The following is an 11,941-nucleotide window of genomic DNA, read 5'->3' on the forward strand; positions in this document are numbered from 1 at the left end:
CGGACGGGCCCCTCGGGCAGTGAGAGGGCACCCGATGGGTCCCTCAAGGCCAAAGGGTTTGTCTTTGTTCTTTTTGGCTTGTTCATTGCTTCATTCAGTGGAGACGTTTAGGTTGGCAGAAACCAGGAGGAATGATACTGGCTCAGTTAATAACAGAAGAAGTTGGCCCTCAAAACACAAGAGGTCTAGAGTGTGGTGTGTGATGAATGGGTGGAGTGGACAAATGCAGAATCTGAAGGAAGCATTTGCTTTTTCTGTGTATATTTGTGACTCAACTTTTCCCATTGGCTTTCATGACACTTTATAGTAGGTGATAGAACATTTTACATAGATGTTTGGATGACTCAGTATGGAGTTATATAAGTTCTCTTTGTTTTTCTTGTTGATACTTGAAGAGAACAAAAAGATCTTTAGAAATTTACTTTCAAGATAAATTGGATGCTTCCTCTTTTTTTTAATCAAAATTCTTGAACGAGACCCTATTCTCACAGAACATTATCCCTCTGAGCAGAGAGTACCATCCAGGCCAGTGGAACCAGGCTCAAAGGATCAAGTTCAGTTCTGTTCTACGGGGTCCTCTGTTCTACGGGGTCCGTGGGGAAGACTTTAACTTCCCAAGACATTCTTCTATTTGTTTCCAAACTAAAAGCTACAGTCATTATTAACTTGTAAAACTGCATGCCTGAAGACACTTTATAGATGTATAGCTTTGAGAAGAGATGCTATAAATCCACATAGACTTAGGCATTGGATATGCCAAACACATAGCAGTAACAGGTCATGCCTTGGTCCTGTTTCCTTGATCCAGGAGCGCTCCCTCCTCTCTCTCATCCCCATGTTGCATCTCCAGACCTTTGAGGTACATCGCCAATGGCCCCTTCTCTCTGGAGTCCTCCTTGAAGACTGCCGATTCTCTCGCCTCCTTCCCAATTTGAACTTGAGTTGTCTCCCTGCCAGTGCACTTGCCAGCGTCTGCGTGCACCGCTGTGGTTCATGCACTTGCATGAGCCTCTCTTCTCCTAAGGGCCTAGAGCAGTGGTCGGCAAACTCATTAGTCAACAGAGCCAAATATCAACAGTGCAACGATTGAAATTTCTTTTGAGAGCCGAAAACCGACTTCTGCGCGAGGGCCACGAAGTTTCAATCACACTGTACGTGCGCACCCGCACGTGGTATTTTGTGGAAGAGCCACACTCAAGGGGCCAAAGAGCCGCATGTGGCTCGCGAGCCGCAGTTTGCCGACCACTGGCCTATAGGGTGGGCTGTGTCTTACTTAGTCTTGTTCACCTCTGAGTCCCCCTTGAATGCCTAACCCGATGGCATGCTCCTACCGGGGATGCAATAAATAATAGCGAATTGCCCTAGCCAGTATGGATCAGTGGATAGAGTGTCGGCCTGTGGCCAGAGGGTCCCGGGTTCGATTCCGGTTGAGGGCACGTGCCTTGGTTGCAGGCTCCTCCCCGGACCTGGGGCCTGGTCAGCTTATGCAGGAGGCAACCAATCAACGTGTTTCTCTCACATCGATGTTTCTGTCTGTCTTTCCCTCTCTCTTCCACTCTCCCTAAAAATCAACGGAAAAAATATCCTCAGGTAAGGATTAAAAAAATAATAATAATAATAGCGAATGACTACCTGGAGATTGCAATGAGCCTGGTGCTGTTCTAAAGACTTTACACATAGACGATCCTCATCTGATCTTACAACATCCCTATGATGAGGAAACCAGGGCACCAGGTCACGAAGGGACATGCCCACGGTCACACAGCTAGTGGGCAGTAAAGCAGGGACTTAAGCCCGGCAGTGGGGCACCCAAGTCTGCACTGCTGGCCACTAGCCCACTCTGGTTCTGGAGTCTTCAGACCATCCCCAGTTATTCCATCCACTGATCCTCACGGCCAACCTGCGAAGTGGGCAGAGTCTTGTCCCAATTTTAAAGGTGAAGACATGGAGCCAATTCAGGGGTCATCAGGGTGGTAAGTGATGACAGAAACACCAGAACCCGTACCTTTGATTCCTTCTCCAGTGTTCTTTCCCTTATACCACTAAGTACTGTAATAAGAATCTGGTTATGCGAACTAGGCCGGGAATCCAGTAGCCTCACTAAGTCAACAAATGCCACAAAATCACAAAATATCAACGTGCCCCTAATTAAACCACATGGAACTAAAGACACATAAAGAGACAACAGTTTGGCTAAATTTAAAAATGCAAGTAGAAATAGGTAGACATGTATCTGCACCAAAAGTTCCCCATTTGATTTGATGACAGCATAAATGCAGACCAAATCTTTGGGAATTTCTCCCTGACAAGCAAATAAATACCAGTAAACATAAGAAAAATGTCAAAGACACAATGTGGTCTGTTGTTAAAAAAATGCTGCCATAGGAAGCGGGCACTCTGCTGGCTCCAGTGCATCTAGAAAGAGTATATAATTGCATTTTTAAGGAATGCAAAGGGATTAAACTTTGATAAACATGTTCTGAATCCTTGTAAATCAACCTTTTTTTTTTCCACTATGCAGCATGATCTTCAGTGCCTAAAAATTAACTTTGAAAATAAAAATTAAGTTATCACCCTAGCCGATTTGGCTCAATAGATAGAGCGCTGGCCTGTGGACTGAAGGGTCCTGGGTTCGATTCCAGTCAAGGCCACATGCCCAGGTCGTGGGCTCGATCCCCAGTAGGAGGCATGCAGGAGGCAGCTGATCAATGATTCTCTCTCATCACTGATGTTTCTATCTCTCCCTCTCCCTTCCTCTCTGAAACCAATAAAAATATTTTTTTAAAAAAAGAGGCAATGGAAGTACCACTTAAAAAAATTAAGTTATCCATTATTATAAATTTGTTTACTCTTTTATCTCTAAAACCCTTGACACACATGATTCAAAATTGATAAAGGTGTCAAAGAGGGGTAAAGCGCCCTAACCGGTTTGGCTCAGTGGATAGAGCCTATGGACTCAAGGGTCCCAGGTTGGATTCCGGTCAAGGGCATGTACCTTGGTTGTGGGCACATACACAGTAGGGAGTGTGCAGGAGGCAGCTAGCTGACCAATGTTTCTCTCTCATCGATGTTTCTAACTCCCTATTCCACTCCCTTCCTCTCTGTAAAAAAATCAATAAAATATATTTTTTTTAAAAAGAGGGGTAAGACTGGAGACAGGCAATGATCACCACCTCGCTCTACCTCAGAGACAAGGGAAGGCCTGGCCCCAGAAGACCTCCAGGATATAACTCCAGAAAAGCTAGGAGGTACCAACATGGATGAGATGGGAAGAGACAAAACCTGTCTTTAAGAGTCTTAATCATAGAAATGGGAAGAAGAGATGGAAGGAAGAGAGGGAGAGACACAGAAAGGAAGAAAGTAGAAAGAGAGGCCGTGAGGAAGGCAGGAGAGAAATAAACAACACAACAACAAACACTCGTCAGGTCAGAAGAATTCTCAGGGTAACACTAACTGATGACTAACCCATATATTTTTTAAGGGGGCCCTAGCAGGTTGGCTCAGTGGATAGAGCGTCAGCCCACAGATTGAAACGTCCCAGGTTCGATTCCGGTCAAGGGCACATACCGTGCAGAAGACAACCAACCGATGTGTCTCTCTCACATCGATGTTTCTCTCTGTCTCTCCCTCTCCCTTCCACTCTCTCTAAAAACCAATGGAAAAATATCCTCAGTGAAGATTAACAACAACAAAACAAAAAAATAGGAAGGGAGAGGGGAGGGAAGTGACAAATATGAGAACACATTCATCGGTTCAGGTCACCATCTATGGCATGCACTTCAGCAGGTCCCTTCCACTTCTCTGACACTGAACCCAACAAACTCCCAACGCTCCTCTTTGAGTCCCCCGCACGCACGCGCACCTTGGACGGAAAGGAAAGCGGATCCCTCGCGGCCACTGTTCTGGAGGCTGCACTTGATGTGCCCCGCGTCGCTGAGCTGCACGTCATGGATTATCATCTCGGAGGTGAAGTCGTCGCCCTCCGTGTAATTCTCGGAGGTGAAGTGGTTGCTGGTGATGATGACCCCCATGGGCGTGACGCTCAGGACCACCGTGCCATTCAGAGCCCACATAATGAGGCTCCAGCCCCGCGAGACGGTGCAGTTGAAGCGGGCCTCCTGGCCCACCAGCACCGTGGCGTTCTTGGGTCCTTCTATGATTTGGTAGCTGGATCCAAAGGCTAAAAGACACCCCATGTTTCAAGTAAGTGATGAATCTACATAGATCAACTGTAGAGTTTAACCCTTCTGCATACAAGTTGTGAGCCCCATGTGATTGTCCTGTGGCTCAGATCCCAGGTCTTACTGGTCCCAACACCAGGTCTTCCCAGATAATCAGGAGCTTCCAGTGGACAGGAAGCCACTCCATCCCTCCTTCCCATGGCCCTCTCCTCACTCCACAGTCCTCAGCACCCCAGCTGGGTTGGCAGTGAGGGAACAATGACCCTCCTCCTCTTCCTGCGGGATGTGACCTCAGGTATCTGACCCCAGCGTGGTCCAGAGAGCCACCACTAGCCCGGCTCTGTCGCTGTAGGAAGTTGTTCAGCCTCACTATGAAATGAGCATTTTTCTTCCTGGTGAAATGAGGAGGACCTTCTCCCAGGGCTGGGAGGAGACAGTGGAGTACCTCGTCTTCACAAAGAGGATGGGGACCCTGACATGCTGTGATCATGGCCCATGCCTTCCCCCTGCACCCTGAGACCCCCCCCCCACGTGGGGCACCTAGGACAGTGTCTGTGGCTGGAGGATGAACAAGGTTGCGAGGGAAAGAATACAGCTGGAGAGATGAAATTTGGGTCGTGCATATACTGTCCTGGGAAATTCATCTCGAAGTATCAACAAGATGGTACTGTCCCTGGGGCCTCGCCCTCCTCCTAAGGACTAGACGAGACAGAGAGGGACAATGGGTAGAAAGGCGTAGGGCATTAGATGCCCTCATGAGAACACCCAGGCATGCACTGGGCAGCCCCTCAGAAAGTCTCACCGCCTCTGGTTGAGTGTAAAACCTCCAGAGTGTGGGACCTCAGACTCCAGAATGAGCATCCTGGCTCACCCGACAAGTCATCTCCACTTCTCCACGCCCCACGCTCCTCGGCGGCAAAACAGGGACGCCAGTGCCACCGGGACTTAGTCAAGGACCAAATAGGACGATCCGTGTAAACCCTTCATGTGACCCGCAGGCACTCAGTGGACGGTCACCGTCACATGACCTGCAAGAAGGGGTCACGTGGACCAACAAGATGAGCCAAGAAAATCAGAGACTAAAGTAGCGCTGCTGCCATCACGCCTTTCCCAACACTTCGCCCTCCGCTCACCAGCTGTGAGGCGGCTTCTAAAAGAATCTCGTGCCAAAACCGGTTTGGCTCAGAGTGTCAGCCTGCGGACTGAAAGGTCCCAGGTTCGATTCCGGTCAAGGGCATGTAACTTGGTTGAGGGCACATCCCCAGTAGGAGGTGTGCAAGAGGCAGCTGATCAATGTTTCTCTCTCATCGATGTTTCTAACTCTCTATCCCTCTTCCTTCCTCTCTGTAAAAAATCAATAAAATAAAAATAAAAATAAAAATAAAAAAATAAAAGAATCTCGTGAGAGCCCTATAGGTTTCTGGGAAGAAAGCGCACCGCTGGACACCCATTAACACAGCAACACTTCGCCTGCGTTCCCAGAATGCACTGCGGGGATGCACCACAGGAACAGGTTAAGGGCGGACAATGAACCACTGCACGGACAGGGTCCGAGGCCAGCAGGACGGGGCAGAGTGGCAGCCAGGGTCAAGCGGGGGGGCCCTGGCTCCAAAGAGGCCAACCTGAGGGAAGGTCAGCTGTAACTCGGGCTGCTCCTGTGTTGGGTGAGCATGACCACTGTTCCCTGTTCTTTGCTGTGCCTCCGGGCAGGAGAGCAAAAGAGAAAGTGTGACTTTAATAACAGCTCGGCTGGGATCCTCTCCCGCTGGGGCGAGGCTGATCATTTCACTCCACACTCTGTGCCCTCCACACCCATCTGAATGCCCTGCCGGCTGCACGTGTGACCAAGAAGGCCCAAGGCTGCCTAGCTTACTCTGCAGCTAGGGAGGTGAGAGGGGGAGAGGGAAGGGGGAGGGACCTGCACCAAATGGGAACTCTCTGAGTTTGAACTTGACCTTTAAGTTAAACAGGAGGCGCCAAACCCTAAGCACTGAGTTGCCCTGGCCACGCAGCCCGCATCTGGGCTCCCACCACGGGTAACGCCCTCCAGCTCCTCCTCGTGACTCAGAAGCTGCCCTTCCGGAAGAGTGGGGTCCTGGGGCCGCGTTCCTCTCTCCTGCACCCCATCAGCTGGTGGTGTGCATGACCCTGTCCCACCCAGAGCAAATATGAGCAAACTATAAATAAGACCTTTAATCAAAGTCACCTGCCTCGGCACACAGCTCCCCTCCCCTTTGCTCCCTTTCCCTGTGTAGAGCGAAAGGGCAAGTGAGGGGCAGAGCCATGGGGACGATCAATGTCCCCCTCCCAGGGACCTCCTGTATGCCAGCGACAGTGGTCACCCAACACCAGGTCCCCCCCGCCAGGGGCTTATCCTATCTGCATGCAAGATACTTATTCATGCCGGCACTCTCCAGTTTCCCAAAGCTTGTCTACAGCCTGCCCCTCGCCCTCTCCCCCGCCCCTCGCTCGCTCTCTCTCTCTCTCTCTCTCTCTCTCTTTCTCTCGCCCCATGACCCTACTGCACCAGTCCACCTCCGCAAAGAGGACAGGCTTCCCTTCTGCCCTAGCCAGTTTGGCTCAGTGGATAGAGCGTCGGCCTGTGGCGTAAGGGTCCCGGGTTCGATTCCGGTCAACGGCATGTGCTTGGGTTGCAGGCTCAATCCCCAGTAGGGGGCGTGCAGGAGGCAGCCGATCCATGATTCTCTCTCTATCATTGATGTTCCTCTCTCTCTCCCTCTCCCTTCCTCTCTGAATTCAATAAAAATATTTTTTTAAAAAAGCAGCATTATCTAGCCATCTGAAATAGAGTTCATCTATACTAACAAAAGGGTAATATGCTAATGAGACTGCACGTCTTCAGGACGCCTTCCAGACAAAGCCGTAGTGGCTGCTGCTGCGAGAGCCGGGCCAAGGCTCAGGCAGCCACGGTAGCCGGCAGGGGCAGCAGCAGCAGCGTGATGGGGGCATCACCTTCCCCTGATCAGCGGGTCGCCTCCCACAGAGGGAGGCCAGAGGCAGCAGCAGCAAGGGGGTAATGGGGGCGGTGCTTTCCCATGATCGGCCAGTCACCTCCCGCAGATGTGGGCCTAAGCTGTCAGTAGGACATCCCCTGAGGGCTCCCGGACTGTGAGAGGGGGCAGGCTGGGCTGAGGGCCCCCCGCCCAGGTGCACAAGTTTTCATGCACCAGGCCTCTAGTATGTATATAAGTCCAAAACCAGCAGAAGATACTCTGCCGTTAGACGTCAGGACAGTGGTCCCTTTGGGGGTGGGGGGCGCGAAGACGCTTTGGTGGAGGGTTCCTGGCCTCATGCTCATACACGAGGTGTTCGGCTCGTGGCGACTCATCCAGCCGGGCCTTCATGACTGCGTGCAAATTCTCCACTGCGAGGCCTCAAAACCCCCGCGGACGGAGCACAGCACGCCTCCCCCGCGGGGAGCAAACTCCCGCCGGAAACGAGACCAGCACACCTGAGCAACGGCCTGTCCACCAACGGAGCCAAAGCAGAGCTGGGGGACAAGCCCGGCTGCTCTGAGACCTCGAGGTCTGCACACCTCAGCCCTGCGTGGCAGAGTCTGAGGGGGACCCTGGCCGGGGACACCCCGAGGCCATGCCGACCGACACCCTGGGAGAGGTCCAGAGAGAAACACAAAAGGGACAGGACATCTCAACAGGAGCGATGGCTGTGGAGAGGTCCCGGGGGCACATGGCCAGGAGCCGCGAACCCCGATGAAGAGAACTGGGGGTCCGCTGCACCTGCAGCACCGCCCCAGAGCTGAGTCAGCGCAGCAGGAAGTGGGTCCCCCTAAAGAGCCCCCAGAGGGAAGGGGCGTGGTGGGAGGGGCCTAGGAACAGCCCCTGGCAGCCACACCCGCCAGCGCCGGGGCCTCCCTGGGTTCCCACTCCAAGCGGAAGCCGTGGGACATCCCGCCACGCTCGTGTGACCTACCTGCTAGGCCAGCCACCACGACCAGCGCGGCCAGGACACCTTTGCAGCTGCCCTCCATCCTGGCATCTCCTCACCTGGGAAAAGAAAGCAGGCAGGCAGGTGACCAGCAGGGGTGGGAACAGGCAGCGCTGCGCAGAGGCCGACCCGCCCCACGTCCGAGGGCGGAGGAGTCAGCACTCCTGGTGTGGCCCGTGGACCGGCCTCACCTATGACCATGTTAGAAAGCTGGATGCTGGGGCCACCCCACACCGGCTAGGCCGGCGACGCCAGAGCTGAGCCCGCAGCCTGTCCAAGCAATGTGCGTTTCTGCATGTGCTCAAGTCTGAGAATCACTGCATCCCGTGACCTTACTGCCAAGCCCAGGACCAATTCCGGGGTGCCCTGGGATACCCTTGCCACGGAGTTGCTGACCACGGTGTGACAGCCCGGACTTACAGCAATTCGCTGCAACCGTGACGCTTGGATCGCTGAGAAAGGAAATTCCTGCACAAGACACGTTTACATGATCAAAGGGAAAAGCAGGCGACAAGAGGAAGAACAGGTCAGAAGCCCGTGAGAAGGCAGCAAGAGGTGTGGAGAGGAACAGAAGAGGGGAATGTGGGTGCGGGAGGTGTGCTGGGGTGGGCTGGCTGTCACTTCACACAGGGAGGCCACAATGGGGGTGCCTCACACGAGCTTCCCAGGCAGAGAAGCAGCAGTGCAAAGGCCCTGGCGTGGGTGGTGACGGGCACACTTGAGGAACTGCAGCGAGGGCTCTGGGGCTGGGGCAGGGGAGGGGGGAAAGGGGAGAAGTCAGAAGTAGGGGAGGTCAAGAGGCGACAGAGTGAGGTCTTCTCCACTCTGGCAGCACGTGGGGATCCCGCCATGTACACCTCTCGGCCCTCCCTTTCAACCCTTTGCTCTTTGGTGACCCTCTTGCTCATCCTCCATCCCTGCATTTTTTTCTCCTAATTCTTCCCTTCTCCCAAAGACGGGCCTTCCCAAGGCAGTCACCAGCACTGCTGGGTCTCACGGAAGCAGTGAGGGCTACATCACCCACCGAACGTATCATGAACTGTCTACAAAATAATAAAACCATAGCCAGCTCCTCCTTAACCCGAGGAAAGGGTCTCTTTATGGCACACGTTCTTCCACCACCACCATGTGGGGCACAGTGACCCAGGGTGGCTTTCCCTGCGTCGCGGGCATCACCCCGATTTCACAGCTGTGCTGGGGGCAGCCACACCTCCCTGGAGGACATGGGGTGCCGGTTCCATCAGAGCTCCGTGCGGGCTTTTTGCAGTGTGCGGACTCCCAGTCCAGGGCTCCGGTCCCTTTCCTCTCTTACAGGCAGAGCGGACAGACTCAGGAGCAGAAATACAAGCCCCGAAATGGGCACCGGGAAAGGCGGCCACACCGGCATCGGGGGACACGCCTCCCACACGGCGCTGAGTCAACAGCAGCAGCGCGAGGGGTCGCAGCGGTACTCAGGCCGTGACCACGTGTCACATGTGCGTGTAGTACTGTGTAGTCACAGCCCATGAGAAGGAACATGGGACCATGTGTTAAATGTGAATGTGATACTGGATAGCCCCAGCCCATGAGAAGGAACATGGGACCACATGCTACATGTATGTGTGGTGCTGGGTAGTCACAGCCCATGAGAAGGGACATGGGACCACATGCTACATGCATGTGTGGTGCTGGGTAGTCACAGCCCATGAGAAGGAACATGGGTCCGTATGTTTTATGTGAGTGTGGTGCTGGGTAGTCACAGCCCATGAGAAGGAACACGGGCTTCCGCCCCCTGTGTCTGACGTCTCTGGGAAGCAGATGTCAGCACGTGCATGACCATAACCTCTCAAGTCGGGGCATGAGGTTCAGTGTCTGGGCTGGGAGCTCCCCCTGTGGAACCCCGCCCCGTGCCGTGATCTGAACTGGACTCAGCAAACCCCTCCGACACTGCACGCCTGGCAGCAGCTGTGCACACAGCGAACCGAAACCACAGCCCGTGAGAGCGGCCCAACATCCCCAATCAAAGCACCTATTTCCGAGGATCAGCGAGCGCAACCCCACACGTCCATCGCCACCAATCGTCTAGAATGCTGGCCCCCCGCAGAGGAAGAGGGAGAAACTGAGCCCGGGTCCCACACGGTGACAGTTTCCCGAGAGCAGTAAATGAGCAGTGCGCCCCGCGCCCAGGAAGCCTGGGCAACAGCTAAAGGTCACCAGCAAACGCTTCGGTCGCTGATAAGCGGTCAGGCTGCCCACTGGGAACGATGACAGCTTATTGATGCCTCACCCCACACGCCCACTGGGAACGATGACAGCTTATTAATGCCTCGCCCCGCCACCGCCCACACGCCATCTCGCTCGTTCTCTGTCGGGGGCTCCACTTTGAGGAGCCGGGCAGAGCCGGGACGGTGGTGTAGGGTCAGGTGAGCACAGATGAGGGTCTTTGATGGGGTGTGAGACCCGGGTTTGGTCGGAAGGGCATGTGCAGGAGGGAACTGTCATAAAGCTGATTTCAAGTGTAAACTAAAACCAGACAAGCCACTTAAGTGCTTGAAGACCTGTGCCGGGTAATTTGCACGTTACTATCTCTGTGGAGTAGTTTGAGGGGCCCCTGGATTTTAAGTTCTCATTCATTTCATTGGGGAAGACTTGAATTACCTACTTTTAGTGGAAAATTTTCAGTCTTCTTGAAAGTCTTAAATCTTATTAAATTGTATTCAGTAGACAGGATTTAACCCCCAACCAATTCCTTAAAGCCCCAAGATAGTCCCCTCAAGAAGAAAACTGCTGAATCTGACCATGTCCCTTAATCACCCCACGCACAAATGCCTACTCCCGGGCTCTCGGCCAGAGCTTGTTACCAGAACATCCAAAGGAGACCGTCCCTCTCTGCTAGCAGACACCTCAAGCCCCAAAAGGAAGAAGCACGTTGCAGGGTGCGTGAGAATTAACTGGCTTGCTGCAAACCACTGTGCCTACGAGAGGGTACCGACGCCCCTGGTCCCTCAGTCCCCCGGGCTCTGCGTGCCCCGCACTGGGAGGTGCCGTGGCACCCGGATTTGGGCAGATGTGTTTTTCCAGAAGTTGCCACAACCCTAGGAACAGCCAGATTCCTTTTATGATCCTGAAGCCGGAAAGACCACGCATGCCTATTAGACGCAGGCCAGCCTCGGAACCGCATGTCGCCTGCCCACAGGCCTCTCCTCGGGCACTTAATCCAACGCCAGGGAGGGTGTCTGGGCACACCGGAGTCACAGTAACTTTCCGGCACGGAAGCCTGACCTCCCCGGTCCCAGCCCCAGCGCATCCCTGCGAGCTGGGACAGGGACACCCTCTTGATCAGACATCGTCTCAAATTCCTTCACCCTCAGAGCAGCCGCCCTTTCAATGTTTAACTCGGTGGGAGTGGGGAGCCAGGATAGGTGTTGATCGCCCAATACTTCCCCTGGGAGAACAGCGGGATCCGGCTGCCTGGAGAGACCAGCACCTGGGCCGGACCCACTGCACCTGTCCGGGACCCCACCGGGGAGTGGGGGGGGGGGGGCGTCTTACCTCCGCAGGTAGATCTTCCCTCCAGGCTCCGGCAGCCGTCTTGGCCTCTGTCCTGTCTCTGCACAAACACGGGAACAATTCAATCAGCCACAGAGAACCCTGACCCAGGCTCGGCCCCAAGCAGGAAGTTCCTCACGAAAGGGTTGTCACGTCACAGGCCAGGCTCTGAACGCAGAGGCAGCCTCGGCCAGCCACGGGCCCTCGCTCCCCGAAGGTGCGGGCGTGCCAGCCTGTTTCCTGGTAATCATTAGCCAGCCCCCAGC

The 11,941-nt window shown here is 54.0% G+C and overlaps 1 protein-coding gene across 4 annotated transcripts in view; it reads right to left on the bottom strand.

The window, feature by feature from the left end:
- The window catches only part of IGSF5 (immunoglobulin superfamily member 5), a 60,985-nt gene that overhangs the window by 26,551 nt on the left and 22,493 nt on the right, over positions 1–11,941 (bottom strand). For 3 of the 4 annotated variants that reach the window (XM_080655261.1, XM_080655263.1, XM_080655260.1), the window contains exons 2-4: positions 11,679–11,736; positions 8,133–8,206; positions 3,863–4,180 (exon numbers count right to left, since the gene is read on the bottom strand). In XM_080655261.1, coding sequence (XP_080511387.1) covers positions 3,863–4,180; positions 8,133–8,190 — 376 coding nt within the window. In that variant the 5' untranslated portion in view covers positions 8,191–8,206; positions 11,679–11,736. Of the gene's footprint in view, positions 1–3,862; positions 4,181–8,132; positions 8,207–11,678; positions 11,824–11,941 lie in introns of those variants that run through there. The other variant, XM_080655262.1, reaches the window with a different exon arrangement.

Source organism: Plecotus auritus, assembly GCF_963455305.1.
Source record: "Plecotus auritus genome assembly, chromosome: 2".
Taxonomy (NCBI): Eukaryota; Metazoa; Chordata; class Mammalia; order Chiroptera; family Vespertilionidae; genus Plecotus; species Plecotus auritus.